We start from the raw sequence: 15,658 nt of genomic DNA on the forward strand, positions 1-15,658 counted from the left end.
CAAAGGAGACTGTGACAATTCTGTCACAGTTTTGACTGATAGAAAAAAAAGTTTTATATATATTTTCCCTTGACAGTAGATTTTGTTTAATCGTTTCCAGCCTTGCTCGGTTTTAATATGTGTCGAGGAAGAGAATACAAGTCTTATGTTTTCTTCATGAAGGTTTCCTTTCTCGTCTAGTGGGTTGTCCTCTTTTTTTGCACTGTGCCATTTTATGCCGTGCACTGTCTGTCACAAGGACACCCAGGGAAACGTCATGCAACTTTTTGTTGTTTGCTATAATTTATCCCCTTGTTCCAGGTTGGAGTGCACAGACTTTCAGTGTCAAGCATGTGTTGTGAGTGGCCTAAAATGACAGTGTTTGACAACTGTATATACAAACCTCCCCTAAGAAAAACACTGTTCATTTGTCTGCAACTCTTGGATATTTACAAATAACTTCAGAGTTAGTGTTAACAGATGTTTGTAACAGGAAAAGGATTGGTTGGTTGATTGATTTCAGTAAAGCCTGTTCTGTAATCAGCGGTAAATCTCTACACATGCGTGCTTTCACGTGGAGCAGCATTTACTACACAGAGCCATTGTTCATTGACGAGCTGCGCAAAACATGCACAAAATATGATCGTGGTTTTGCACAGCTTGTCAGTGACAACAGCTCTGTGTAGTAAATGCTGCTCCACATGAAAGCACGCATGTGTAGAGATTTACTGCTGATTATAGAACTGGCTTTACTGACGATCCCTACTTTTATGTTTAAAGTTAAATTTATTGTTCTATTTGTTTTATTATGTGTGTAGTATTAGTATGATTATTATTGTTGTTATAATTTATTGTTATCAAGGTACAATTTTATATAATAATTGACCAGTAATAATTTCCTATTTTGTTTGTTACATCTAGTTTGTTTGTTAATTAGTTACCTCTACATATTTTTGTTTGAGATTTACAATAATTTAGCTATAAGTTTGTGAACATTAATTGTCATCTCATAATTATGGTATAAACATACCCTTTGACTATTTTCTAAATATATCACAGACTCTTGTATCTCAATGGTTAATAAAACTTGTACTATTGCAAACAACAACTTTAACTAAGATAAACTCAAAACAGCCAGTCACCTTTATTTATAAAGCGCTTTATACAATAAAAAAAATACATCCACCTCAGACTGAAGGGCATCTTCTTGGCCACAGCACGCTTTTGTGAACACAACGAAACAATCAGCTGCACACAATCCCACCCCAGAAGGGACATTTGCAGGCCCTATGGTGTTTCATATCTTGTTCAAATTCCTGAAAGTACACTGGTAACTTTCTTTACTTTCAGAAGAAGAGAGAGAAATAAGTGATGAGCCAGTGGAAAACCCAAGTCCCTTATTCAAACTCCTAAGTGATGAGCCAGTGGAAATCTCAAGGTCTTTTTTCCGGGTCCTTGAGGTTCTTAAGCTTAGTCTTTAAGGGAAACGGTTATATCTCATATTTAATAAAAAAAAGTTTAGAAGCGACTCTCCACACATATACAAACATAAACAAGCAACTTAAAACACAAATGCCACTTACAAGTTCTGTGAAGTCACCTTTGTCTTTCCTCTTCTGTTCTCTTTCGCTCTCCTCCCTTTTCCATTTGAGAGCCTGTTTCCTGCTCAACCCCTTTCCCAATGTCAGAGCACACTTCAAACACCAGCTGACAAGCTCAGAAGAGTCCACTGAGAATCCACATTCCAAACAATTATTCCATCTCCCACACACCGGCAGATCTCTTCCCAGCATTACGGCTAATGAAAAGGTCCCTTTGACCTGTCAACAACGCCGAGGACTTGCTGATAAATTTGCCCCTCGTAGGCAGGTTTGAATACAGTAATGCTTCTATATATGCTTACATATGTTTAATATATAAGAACGAGCAGCACTGATTCCAATTTCTAGAACGCCTGAAGAACATTGTTTGGGTTGTGCAAACTCTCTCGCTCTCTCTCTGTATCTTCAACCTTTGGCAGGCTTCAGGCAGTGACTGTACCTGGGAAAGTTTTGTTAAACAAACAACAGGCTTTCATCTTGTGAAACTAAATCATTTAATATAGATTAAAGCTGGGGTAAAACACCTTGGGAAACCTGTCTGCAGTCAGGCTGTGCAAATGCAGCTCCACTGTGAGTGAGGATCTTCTCATGTGAAGAACCTCTCTACCAAAGTACACTCCTAAAAATAAAGCTTCCAAGTGTAGGTTTTATCTGCGAAACATTTTAATTCCCCATAGTTTCTTTCAGTAAACAATTCTTAAAAGAAAGGTTTTTTTTCTGAATGAAGAACATGAAGAACACACTGTATATTTTCTACAATAAATAACCCAATGTGGAATGGAAAGATTCCATGGATGTTAAAGGTTCTGCATGGAACCATCAATGTCAATAAAGAACCTTTACTTTTAAGAGTGCAATCTGAACCTTTTTTAGTCTTGTTTGATTTTACTTTGGAAAAAGTTAGCCCAAAAGCCTGGATGTATAAATTTACATTTTAAAATAGTCAAATTGGTCCAATTTAATGACATTTCATGATGGGCAAACCTGAATTTTAAAACGGCATTTATAAAATGGCCCAAATGGCCTCATGGGAGTCAATAATTACACTCTCTGATTAGAACCAAGACGATCAATAAAGATCACCAGCATGTTTTTGGAGTATCCATCAAATGTTGTAATCTGCGAATGGAGCTTGATTTTTCAGTGCCCCTCCCTAAAACTCATCTCCACCACCTGAACCTCCTCTGCAGCCTTTTTTTTTAATTTATATGAAGCACAGACAAGTATTTCCATATTGATTGTGCTGCAAATGTAGCCTTTTGTTTGGTAAAACCCAAAGCCAGCCTGAAATATGGCCTTGTTAATGTATATCAGGTTGTAGATTTTCAATTTCTCCCTTATCAAGAAGCTGAGGGCTTGCTCACTGCAAACACCAATTATTAATTAGTATTATGTTCAGGCAGTTGCAAAAGGCCACATAATGTTCAAAAACAAATTATCCTAAAAAAAAAAAAAAAAATCTTTTTATGGGTACTCAATTAGGTGCCTAATTAGAAATGAAACTATTTTAATATGTCTTAATCATGAAAAATATGTAAATTATTGCAGTTTCCAACTGAAATTAACACAGTGGTAGTAAAACACCAATCATTTTTATCACACAGAAATTATTACAGAGACAGATTATCGATTAATAAAGACTTGTTTTCATGCGATTCTATGTACAACACTATATTACGACTTCAAAGCATTTACAGCAAATGATTTGTAAACTAATACATTTCTGATGTTTGCAGCACATAACTAGCTCCATATGTATGGATTTTCTGACACCGTAAACTTGCTCAGTATCTCACCTGGTAAAGCATTGCACTTGCAACATTTTTTTTTTTTTTTTGCAAAATGAGAGACAATGCAATATCAATTTGCAGAAATGTCGCCACAGGCAAATTTTTCTCCAAGTTTGTTTCTAGTTTGTTTGTTTAAGAAGCTAACACGACAGCCCACTAGTTTAACTGGTCAAGAAAAGTTTTGATTAGCTAAAAACATTTTTTGGCCAGGGCAGGACCTTACATAACGTCTATGCTAACACTAACATACATGATATAGCAACTGCCAATGATACTAGCCAGCTAATTTCTAGTAACTGATCATGTGTCAGAATGAATATGGAAGATTTGCTTAATAGAATTTGGATAAAATGAAAATAATCAACATATTTTAGCTGTGATTCACAATAAAGTCGATCACTTAAAGCTTAAAAGAACATTAAACACACTTTTCCATCTTTTAGGTACAGTTTTCTGTTGTCAGCTTACATAACCTTTTACTTGAATGAAGATTTATTGATATTGGGTAAATGCCAACAGTTATACTCGCGTTAGTCTTTGTAAAAGCCATTCACCTTCCATTTCGTCAGCCCTGTAGCATTTTAATGGATTATAAATACTTGGCTGATCTGTCAATGACAAATAATTTATCCTCTGCATATCCGAGAAAGATCAAAGCTAATTACCTTTTCCTCGTTAATTTTAGAAGCAGTGTTTGACAAGTGTGACTGGAGCAAAGGCTCTTCAGAAAGTCAAACTTCAGACTGCCAGTGCCAGGTGAGGCCCGAGTGCAGGTTTGATCTCGTATACATGTATTCCTTCACTACTCTGTCGCTAGGGAGCTCTGTACCAAGGTCAACATTCAAAGACAACTGCACGAGCGGCGCTGTGCGAGCCGTCACTCTTTTGTTGTGTGCATCACAGCAGCATCAGAGGGTCCAGACTGACACTAGTGAAGTCCCCAGATAGCAACCATCGCTATTGGTTTCCGTCCCCTTCACAGAAAAAGCTAGTGTATGTTCTAATTGCATCATTAATATCATTAGGGATTAATTGTCTTCTCCGCCTGGTTCACTTTTATTGCGTTGATGAGGTGCAAAGTGTGAGTTTTGATGACCTTCATCCCCAAGTGAACAAAAGAAATCTTTTCTCCAGTGGCTGAAAAGAATTTCTTGATGTGTACTTGAAGGACAGCTTTTCTTATGTGCAGGATTCATTTTTGCCAAACTATTATTCATTCTAGCTGTCCTTTTAACCTTTCTGGCAGATCTGCCGCTTTGAAGGAAATATTAAGTCTGAGACCACAAAAATGGAAGATTTAAAACCTAATTTAAACCTGGAAAATACTGACAGATTTTCTTGAAGATCTTAGCAAACCAACCAACTAACTAAATAAATAAATGAGCACATATTACTGAAATGAAAATAAAATTTAAATAACTTTTCTTTTTAAGCTTTTTGGCAGATCTTCTGTTCTGAAGGAAATATTTAGTTGGGGTCCAAAAAAATCAAAGATTTTAAATCAAAGTTACACCTTGAAAATACGGACAAATTTTCTTGCCGATCATAACAAACCAACATAACAGAAATGAAAATAAAATTTAAATAGCTGTCCTTTTAACCTTTCTGGCAGATCTGCCACTTTGAATGAAATATATTCATTCTAATTTAATCAATCTCATTTAAACCTGGAAATGTTGGCAAATTGTCTTGTAGATCAGATCAGATCATAACAAAGCTAAACGAAAAAAAAAAAGAAGAAAAAAATAATAAGATGAGCAAATTAAAATATTTAATACACTAAAATATAGTATAAAATAAAAAAGTGTCCCAGATGGAAAGGCTTAGGCTGTCAAAATGAAAATAAAATCTTCAAAGCAGATGCAAAAGATAAAAGGAAATCATATTTACACAAAAAAGTTTCAGCATAAGAGTAGACTGACTGTAGCTAAACTATAGATTATGACTAGAATGAAGCTTAGAAAGTTGTCAAAAGCAGGTTCCCAAACACTGCGCACACACCATACACGTATAAATGGGCAATATCAGTTTTGTCAAACTATCAAGGATGTCAAAACAAGCATGTTAACATGCAATTGACACAAAACTGTCAGGCTTCACTGTCATATGTCAGCTCAACAAATGCTACCAATTATTCATAATCTTACCAGCTGTGTTTCGAAGACAACTTCTGACATTCTGTCACAGATCTTTTACAGTCATTTTGCTCTCTTTTGTCTCTCAGTATGTTAAAATTCAGCAGCCAAGAGATATGACTTGCCAATGATAAGCAAAGGCACGCTTCCAGAATGAACGCAGCACAGCGCTGGATATTTCTGTTTAAGTATCCTTGAGCAACTCTCAGACAAATGAGAGAAACATAAGATGTGTGTATGCTATTAATCACACAGAATAACATGTTTCCATAACAATTGATTAAGAGCTAGGCTTGGTGTTGCCTCTGGGTAATATGTGAAAAGCACACACACAAACCTCCCAACACGGAAAATCCCGGCCTGTGATGAATGTAGTTGACAGGTGACTCACATGCCATTAAAAATGATTTTTTTTTTAGCCTGGAAACACCACCCTGAGCACACAATTTTTCACAACTGCTACAAGGAACAAAGAGAAAGAAAAAACATTTATGAATAAAACAGCAGAAAGGCAATCAATCTGAAAAAAGACATTTGTCAGAGAGTGAGTGAGTGGTGACCAGCTGACAGAGTCAGATTGTTTCAGAAACCGGGTTCCTGCTGCAGTATACCAGAGCGTTTGCACCGGTCACCTAATATATACCACATATACTGGGTTAAAACTATATGACAGATTGACTCCTTGTACGTTAGTTTATTAGTAATAACCTGGACTGATAATTCTGGCAATCATGGTCCAGATTTACTTTTTTGCCACAGGTGCCAGTGAGATGGAAAGTAAGGTCAATTTTCAGTCCACAATTACACCCATAAATATGTATTTATTTCTAATCATTTTATGAATAATAAATTATATAAATAATTAAAATAATAACAGCAACAACAACATATTTGCATAATTTAGATAAACTTATATTATAATTTTGGAAGCTTCATGCTAAGAAAAATATTCCACATGTTGCCATGAAAACTGACAGCAAAAAAATAAATAAAATTAAAATAAAAAAGCTGAAACAAAACAAAATACCATAAACAAAACAGCAATAAATAAATAAGCAAAATATAAAGTAAATAAATAAAACACAAAAGAAAATAAACAAAAAAGGAGCTCATATTTAGAAAAAAAAAAAAAAATAAATAAAATAATAATAAATAATAATTAATAAAAATATTATATATATATATATATATATATAATAATAATTTCATTTAGTCCTCAATTATAATTTTATATTTTATTTTATATAATAATTTCATTTAGTCCTCAATTATAATTTTGGGGGCTATTCCAAGTGTCACGAGTCTCTGATTTACATCAATCACATCGAAGGTCAGATTACTGTTCTTACAAATCTTAAAACATGTATTATATCAGAGTTACCAGCCAACTAGAAAGCAAGTTTTATTTACTCACCAAAGCCAATTTTCACTTACATTTGGCACTTGGTGAGTGTTAATTATGGACCCCGCAGGGAATGCAATTGTGAACCACAAAGTTTTACTATTACAAGGTTTCTATGGGATTTTAAGAACTGTCTCAGATTGTATGTCAAATGTAATGAAACACTTCAAATGCACAACAGCGCCTTCAACAGTAGACCTACATATTCTTATGAATAATTCACATGTAATTCAGTCATTCCCTTTGGCATTTCAGCTGTTTCCTGGGTTCATTTACATTTCATTCACTGCATGACCTCATAATCAAATCAGACTGCTAGAACAAATGGATATGTTCATAAAGATTTGAAAGAAAGAAAGAAAATGTGATATTGGGCAGAAACTAGGGCTGGGCGATATATAAAAAAAAAAAATATATATATGTTTAAAATTTTGTTCTATTCGTTGAATAAAAAAATACTCACTTATATATATATATATAATATATATATATATATTTTGTTCTATTCGTTGAATAAAAAAATACTATATATATATGTTTAAAATTTTGTTCTGTTCATTGAATAAAAAAATACTCTGAAAAATTGCATTTTTATTATATTTTATTTGCCTACAACTTACCTACAAAAGCATATTTCTTCACATATTTAGTCAAATTTGTTTATTTTGACTTAGAATGCATGATTAAAGGGCTGTTTTGTATTGGACAAGTAGGGAGGAGGACGAATATGAAAAAAAAAAAATACACATTTTATATATGAGCTTGTATGAAATACAAAGCACAACCGGGGCTGATACGATGCCTAAAGGAGAGAACGTGACTGAGTAAAAGAGACGTGAGAGCTAGAAGGAAAACAGGGAAGAAAGGAGAGGAGAGGAAGTGTTTGTCTGTGGAGGGGAGAATCAATCTGAAGGCTAACTCAATCCCTCAGCATTATCTGGCTTGGTGGCACGGGCCACGGGTCCAGATTGCAGATGATCTACATGCCTTTATGTAAGTGAAGCTAATCTGTCATGGCCTGAGGGAGGTGGGGAGATCCAGACGGAGCACAGGGGCTCCATCACTCTTACTCAGTCCTGCCAGTGTGGCCTCATAAACTACAAGAGTCACTGCTAATGAAACACAGGCACAACACACAGCTGACAATCAGCTGCACAGACAGACAGACAGACAGACAGACAGACAGACAGACAGACAGATAGATAGATAGATAGATAGATAGATAGATAGATAAACACACAAAAGAAAAGAAGGACAGATTTTTTTCCCTTTCAAATCTGGGCTTTAATCAAGTTCTAAATAATTCTTTCTGAGCATTAATTAGTTGATTCTTTCTGGATCCCGCTGCGTTGTGGATCTCCTATGAATGCTAATACCAGCCCTACAATAGTGCTCATGCAGATATTATTAAGCTTTTGTGAGAATAGCTTTTAGCACTTCTCTGGGAATACAAATCTGTTTGTGCTCCAGTTTTTGGACTGAATTTACGGAAGTTTCCTTCTCGCTACCCACTCGCACCTCTCGGCTCATTCCCCATTCTACAATTAATTCAGTCATTTATCCTCCATCCCAGTCAAGGGCATGGCCCGAGATCTCTTAATTAAGGAAGAAAGGGGGAGAAGAAATAGAAAGTTCTCTGTCTTCAAACGAAGCTCTAACTGGCACACGGCTTTATCTGATCATTTAAACTCTCTTAACCCCTCTTAATTAATCCCAAACTCACACTTCTGACATCCAGCACTTGATTAATAAAATTAGCTCAGCGGAAGTCAAATAACATCAGCCTCGGACAGTGATAGCGTAACCCCAGGTGCAGCTTACAAGATCTGTACGCTTGTCTGAGGAACAACTACTGCTGGGAATCGCAGATATGAAAGTGATGCAAGAGGCCTTTGCACTGACGTAAAGTGAGCACTTTTACTTCTGATGGTTCAGGTTGCACCATGTCATCCAGAAATGTTCTTGGGCTTGAAATATTATGCAAGATAACTTGAAAAAGACATTCATATCTCAAGTTTTTACATTTTAATAAAATATATTCTTAGTTTATGATAGATACTGGACTTCATTTAAAGAGGTAGTTCACCCAAAAATGAAAATTCTGTCATCAGTTACTCACTCTCCACTTTTTCCAAACCTGTATGAGTTACTTACTTCGGTTAAACACACAAACAAAAATATTTAGATGAGACAAAAAGATATTTTGAAGAATGCTGGTAGCCAGTTTATGGTAGCCATTGACTTTCATTGTATTTTTTCCATACTATGGAAGTCAATGGCTACTGTCAACTATTATTACCAACCTTTTTCAAAATATCTTATTTTGTGTTCAACAGAAGAAAAAAACTCTTACAGGTTTGGAAAAACTTGAATGATGACAGATTTTTCACTCTGAACTCTGAATACATGAACTACCCCTTTAAGACAATATGACTTTTCTTTATAATTGACCTCATAAACAGGTATGAGGCTGTTTTCAGTTTTCATTGGCACAAATCTCCCCTGATTTTTCGCAGATTCAGGCCATAGGAAGTTCATGATATGCAGGATAGCGTCCGGTCACATAGTGGTAAATCTGTAATTATAATAAAAAATAAATAAAAAAACAGATTAATAAAATAATTCAGCTTCAGTAAATCAATCTGATTTATAATGTATTTTATTTATACATACATAAAGGACACCATGGTCACGACACATACATCCATAATGGGTGGTAATTATCAGTTTCTCACACCTGAAGCCAGAATAGAGCAGCTTTGAGAGTGTGAAACACTGTGTTGGTTTAATTACCTGCCGTTCTATGTCTGCTAACAGGCTACTCGCTCCCAGTCGGAAAAGGTGAGGATTTAGCCACTCGTCTCCAAGCTCTTCCTTCATCAGGGTCAGCCACACCACAGACTCCTGCGCTGTACGGATGCCTCCCGCAGGCTTGAAACCCACCTGAGGAACAAATGCATCAGTCAGCAGGCTGGATGATTTATGTAAAATAAGGGGATTTGGAGGTACAATGGGACTTTTACCTTATAGCCTGTCCGTAAGAAGTAGTCACGGATGGCCCGCACCATTACTATGGCAACAGGGTAAGTGGCATTGACAGACTCCTTGCCAGTTGAAGTTTTGATGAAGTCAGATCCTAGTGAATACAAAGTACAGGAGACACAAAACCTTTTGACTACTGGCATGAGGTCTGGTCCACTGTCATGCTTATTTAGGCCAAAAAAGCCCATTTAGACAATTATTTTAATTTCTAAATTGATATTGATGTATATGTATTTAAAAGCTTTATTAAAATTATTTAAATCTTGATTCATTTAATAATGAAAATATTTTAATTATTTAATTTGACCTTTTTATGAATCGGTCACAATATGTTTAGTTCAGGTTGCAAAATGTCATGTGATGGCTCTCCCAAAAACAATATTTACCTCGAAATTTGACATATGACCTCAAAAAAATGTTTGAAAAACTTTTTGAACATAATCATTAAGACACTCACATGTATTCAAACTGTAAGGAAAATATTCTATTTATCCAAGCGTATAATTAAGAGTTAACTAATTAGAAGAAGAATTATCTAATGAGAAGACAAACATTAATTATATCTAATTAATTAGATATTTTTCAAGGTCATATATCATATCTCGAGATAAATATCATTGTATTTTGGGAGTCACACCACCTGACATTTAGCAACCTGAGCTAACCATATTGTGAATAATTTTGACCTTTAAGAATATTTTTAAAAACCTTTTTGAACATAATCATTAAGATGCGTACAATCACATGTATTCAAGTTGTAAAGAAAATATGTTATTAATTTTTACTTGAGGATTACACCACATAACATTTTCATCAAGCTGAAACTTTTCTTGATAATTATACGTAAGATTTCTTTGAACATGACATGTTTTTTAATTGTCAAAATGCATCTGCATACTCCACTGATTAGTAATTCTAATTGTAAAATCTTCCATCTGACACTTGTTTTGTTCCGACAGACAGGTCAAAGTTCACTCCAACGAGCTCTGAAAATAGAAAGTCCTGCACATTTTTAACATCTCCATTCAAGAACTTCAGAGAGGCGTCAGATTTTTGCACCCCGACAGGACATTATTCGCCAGGGCAGGGGAGGCTAGACAAGAACATATGGTCCCGTCTGCAGGGCGCAGAGGGTGTGCGTTCGTTCATCAATAAGAGCTTTCATTTCTCCCTTCCTCTTCTTCATAGCCAATTATGGTTTATCAGCGTTCCGATAAAAATAGAAGATAAAATGACGCTTCTAATGGATGAACCACAAACTGTGGACCAGCTCTAACCCCCATCACCCGAGTCCCGCCTGCCCTTCCTCGTGTCTAATGACTGCTCATTACCGCACAGAACAAGATGAACATTTTCCAGTTCATTACAGATACGTTCTATGTGTTTTTCCACTCTTTTTTCCACCCCGTCCCCTTTCCTCTGACACTCTTTCACTCCATTTCTCACCCTCTCCCTCAAACTGACATAATCCTTGAGATTCGTTCTGGGGAGTCTTAATTACACGATAATGGATAACGGTTATTAAACGCAGGCGACAGTAATGAAGCTCTATTCATTTGCGGCGGAGCGGGGGGACACTGCCGGAGAGCGTGGGAGTAAAATAGCTCCGGCGTCGCAGATTAATAGGTGAAATTATCATTCAATTTCAGAAACCTCATACGCAATTCATAGGAACAAGGGGAGATTAAGGAATGAGCAGAGCGACAAAAGCAATGCATTTTAATAACGATCCCTATCAGAGCCGCTGACAATTGGGTACAGTAATCGGCTTAATGTGCAATGGCTATTTAAGCATACAGTCACTGGCCTGCTCTGTGTGTGTGTATGTGTGTGTGTGTGTGTGTGTGTTTGGACATCTGGATGCAGAGCGCAGAATGGATGAGCAATGGCGCCACGCTGTGGGCAAAAGATCAACCTATCAAACTTGGTAAGGCAAGCCTTACTGTTAGTATTGTTCATAACAGGAGGCCAGATTTAACTGGTTAGCTTGTGAAGTTAGTCCCTGCTGGTGAATGTGGTTACTGCACAGACACTCAAACGTATTTGTGTTCTTCTGAAAAAAGGTAGAAATTAAAACAATATGGTAAAAAAAAAAATTATAATAAAAAACTGAAGCCTTAATTACAGAAAAAAAATACAATGAAAAAACACAATTACATCTCTGAACAAAAAAAAATTTTTTTTTTACAACAAAAAAACAAATTCAATGTAAAAACTGTTTTTCATCTCTGAATTAAAAATGAATTTTTATTTTTTTTTTTTTTTAAAATGAACTTATATAAAAATACAAAAAATTAAACTGAAATCATAACATAAAATAAAGAAATTTTTTTTTTTTTGAGTAGTTTGGCATAAACTTAGCATCAGAAAAAAAAATGTATTGATATAATTTGTAATACTATTATATTTTAATATTATAATATTATAAACTATTTGTCCATATAATAATTATCTCCGAAGACATGGGGAGCAACCACAATAAAAAAAGAAACAGTAAAGACAGAAAGAAACAGAAAGGAAGAAAATAATAATAGACAATGGTAATTTAAATTACATAAATTACAAAAAATATATTAAATAAAGATAAATGCATTGAATCATGATCCCTGACATTGACATATATTTTGTAAGGTATATTAATCATTGAAGCACAATGGCGGGAAATGCTCATGGTACAAGACGATGAAAGAGATGTGACAGACCTCTAACAGTCTATTAATAAACAAACTTTCAGAAAACCCTTGATAATTACTTATTAAAAATGACAATGTAAAATAACTGTTCATCTATCTTTTATTGTTTCTAAGTTCAAGGCTGTACGACTGCAAGCAGTTTGCTACAGAAATCCCATTTCTGCAATCTACAACTAAATTGCACTTCTGAGATCTATGTTTAATGTTCTCACCTGCCATCATGGACACCACACTGGCCTTGTAGACGTTTGTGAAGGTTCCCAGCTCTCCCACTGCCAGGATGGTCTTCATATGGGCGTTTCCACAGGCCTCTCTGAACTGCCGGATCTCATCATATAGGGCTGAGGAGATCATAGAGATTAAAATTAACTGTCATCCTGTTGTATGTTCACCAACTATCAAACTAGAACTAAAGAAAAAAACATGCTGATGGTTATGACCAGTGTCAGCTAGTCAGTCTAGAAGAGACCAGCTTAAACCAACAGCAAAACTATTTTTTTTATTTTTTGTAGGAGTAGTATCTGAATTCCTTTAGTACCCATTGTTACACACACCTGCCCACTGCCCAGTGAGTGCCAAAGTCCGGTTTATGACGATATCGATCTCCTTAGCACCATCGTCCACGGCCATCTGTACCTCCGCAAGACGGGTCTTCAATGGCGTCTGTCCAGCAGGGAAACCAGTGGCCACTGAAGCAAAGAGAACGAGAAAAAGAGAGCGTGAAGTGAGACAATGCGGTTGCACCCTCTCTGGGAAGATGTCTGAGGAAGGAATGAAACGTATTTTAAGAGCAGCAATGTCAAATGTCTTACCAGATGCAACAGGAAGACTAGAATTGGCTGCTTTAAGAGACTTCACAGCATCAGCCACCCGTGATGGGTACACACAGACTGCTGCAGTCGTGATTCCTGAAATCATGCACACACACATAGAATTCAAGTCGGGGAAAACTAAATTGAATTTAACGTAAAGACAATTTTTTTTTTAAATACAGCATGAAAATAGAAAGAAAAAAAGATAAAAGTCCTGTTAATGTCTAATTTTTATTATGTTGTTTACAATTGTTTTATTTAGCAAACAGTAGAATTGAAGTTGTTGAAGTCTCTGATCTCTTCAGTCAATCAATTTCTGTGAAAAGAGCTTTGTCTCCCTCTTGTGGGCGGATAATATCATAAAATATATCTCACCATTCAGAGGTTTAAGGCATGTTAAGACTGTTAGTGAATTAAAAACACAGAAAAAGTGTAATATTGTATATTGTAACACTTAAATAGCTGTTTTCTATTTTAATATAATTTTAAAACATTTTTTTTTTCATGGGATGCGAAGCTGAATTTTTTAGCGGCCATTACTCCAATAATCCAGTGTCACATGATCCTATGGAAAGCATTCTAATATGTGGATTTAAATTATTCATAACATTTATTTGAAATTGAAAACATTTAAGCAGTAGTGTATTATATATAGAGAGAGAGAGACTCCATTTATTTGTCATTAAGCTGTATCACATAGTATCATTAAATGTACTAGTAATCTGCATGTATCCAAATCTCTGAATTGATTTATCAGTTATTATGATCTAAAATGCTTCTAACAGTAATTTGTTTAATGGATTTAAATGGTTTAAAATGCATTTTAAGTTACATTTAAGTAAAAAAAAAAATAATAATTTACATTGCAAACTGCAAGATTAGTAACAGGAGGTAACAGAGATGTGGAATCAGTCATTCAAGTGCAACAAGAGGGGTGATGTGACAAAATTATGAAAAAATCCTCCAGACAGAGGCACCGTTCTGACAGACCTTTGTCGTGCATGTCCATGCTCTTCAGCAGATCGTGACGGATTGGCTGTGTGGCCTTCATACAGAGTCGATGGACATTGGAAGGTGTATCGTCACCAGCGAGGGTCGTCAGATCAATGCATGTGACGGCCTTCAGCAACCAGGCAGCCTACAATAACAATGCAGGTCAATAAAGTGCTGACAAAAAGCAAAATCAGGAATACAGTAAACTGTTTACCTGCCACTCTTTTTTAGCCACTTTGCAACCCTGGATCTGCTGAGCTCGTTTAAGAACAGCCTGAGTGTTGACTCTGACTTTTGACACCCATTCCAGATCTAAAATAAGGCGAGAATAAATAATAAAATATGTTTTAAAGTCAGTTTTGTCTTGTTATTTCCCTCTGCTCAATGTTAGTCATGAGAGATTCATTAAGTGCATTTCATCTGTATATAGTTTTAAATCAACTGTATATATGAAAGGAAGCAAGCAACCCAGAATAAGATTTAAAATTAACTACAAAGGACACCAGAAGGTTGAATTAGGGAGTTCATAACTGGTCAGATGGAGTTAAAAATTAACTACACATAACACTAAGAATATACTTTGCACTTTAAATGTTCAGTATTCAACGTATAAACTACATCACACCCATATGTCTGTAGCTCAATCGTAGTTTACAAAAAAAACTTCTAATGTCTATCTTCTGTCCCATTTAATTAAACGCTCACACTATCACGTGGAAAGGGTAACTTAGCGATAAAGCTTTGCTTTGTTTGGAGAATATGTTAATAGGATGGAATTAAATAAAAACCGACTCACCAAGATGCATTCCTGGATTTCTAGCTGACATGATAAATTATAAATTACCGAATGCAATGAATTGAAAACAATAGTGTTGATTTGAAGTAGTAGCACTGCACACTGACAGCTTTGACGATACTGCGCGTCTTCCGGGATTGCTCGTCACTGATACGTAGCCGCAGAACACTTTCAGCCAATCATTTCACAACTACGTAAGGCGTTTTTTTTTTTTTTTTTTTTTTTTTTTTTTTTTTGTATTTACTGTGCGAAGGCTCGAAAATCAGACTAGAGCAGTGGAATATTTATTTTTAAAGAGAGATAATATTTTTTTAAATTAACTTAAGTTTTAAATGTTTAATGTATACAACATATATTAAAATAAATGGAAGCTGTATGTAAGATAGACAGGATGAATTTTAAAGGACAAGATGAG

The 15,658-nt window shown here is 35.4% G+C and overlaps 1 protein-coding gene across 1 annotated transcript; it reads right to left on the reverse strand.

The window, feature by feature from the left end:
• Nucleotides 1-9,281: 9,281 nt before the first annotated feature.
• On the reverse strand, nt 9,282-15,400 carry LOC109074558 (deoxyribose-phosphate aldolase-like). Its single transcript, XM_042739308.1, has 9 exons — nt 15,244-15,400; nt 14,662-14,759; nt 14,445-14,592; nt 13,455-13,550; nt 13,197-13,331; nt 12,855-12,983; nt 9,931-10,043; nt 9,701-9,850; nt 9,282-9,482 (listed from the first exon to the last, which is right to left on the reverse strand). The coding sequence occupies exons 1-9, from the start codon at nt 15,272-15,274 to the stop codon at nt 9,426-9,428; spliced, it is 957 nt and encodes a 318-aa protein (XP_042595242.1). The 5' UTR covers nt 15,275-15,400; the 3' UTR covers nt 9,282-9,425.
• Between the last annotated feature and the right edge of the window lie 258 nt (nt 15,401-15,658).

The sequence above is a fragment of the Cyprinus carpio genome, chromosome A4 (genome assembly GCF_018340385.1).
Source record: "Cyprinus carpio isolate SPL01 chromosome A4, ASM1834038v1, whole genome shotgun sequence".
NCBI lineage: Eukaryota > Metazoa > Chordata > Actinopteri > Cypriniformes > Cyprinidae > Cyprinus > Cyprinus carpio.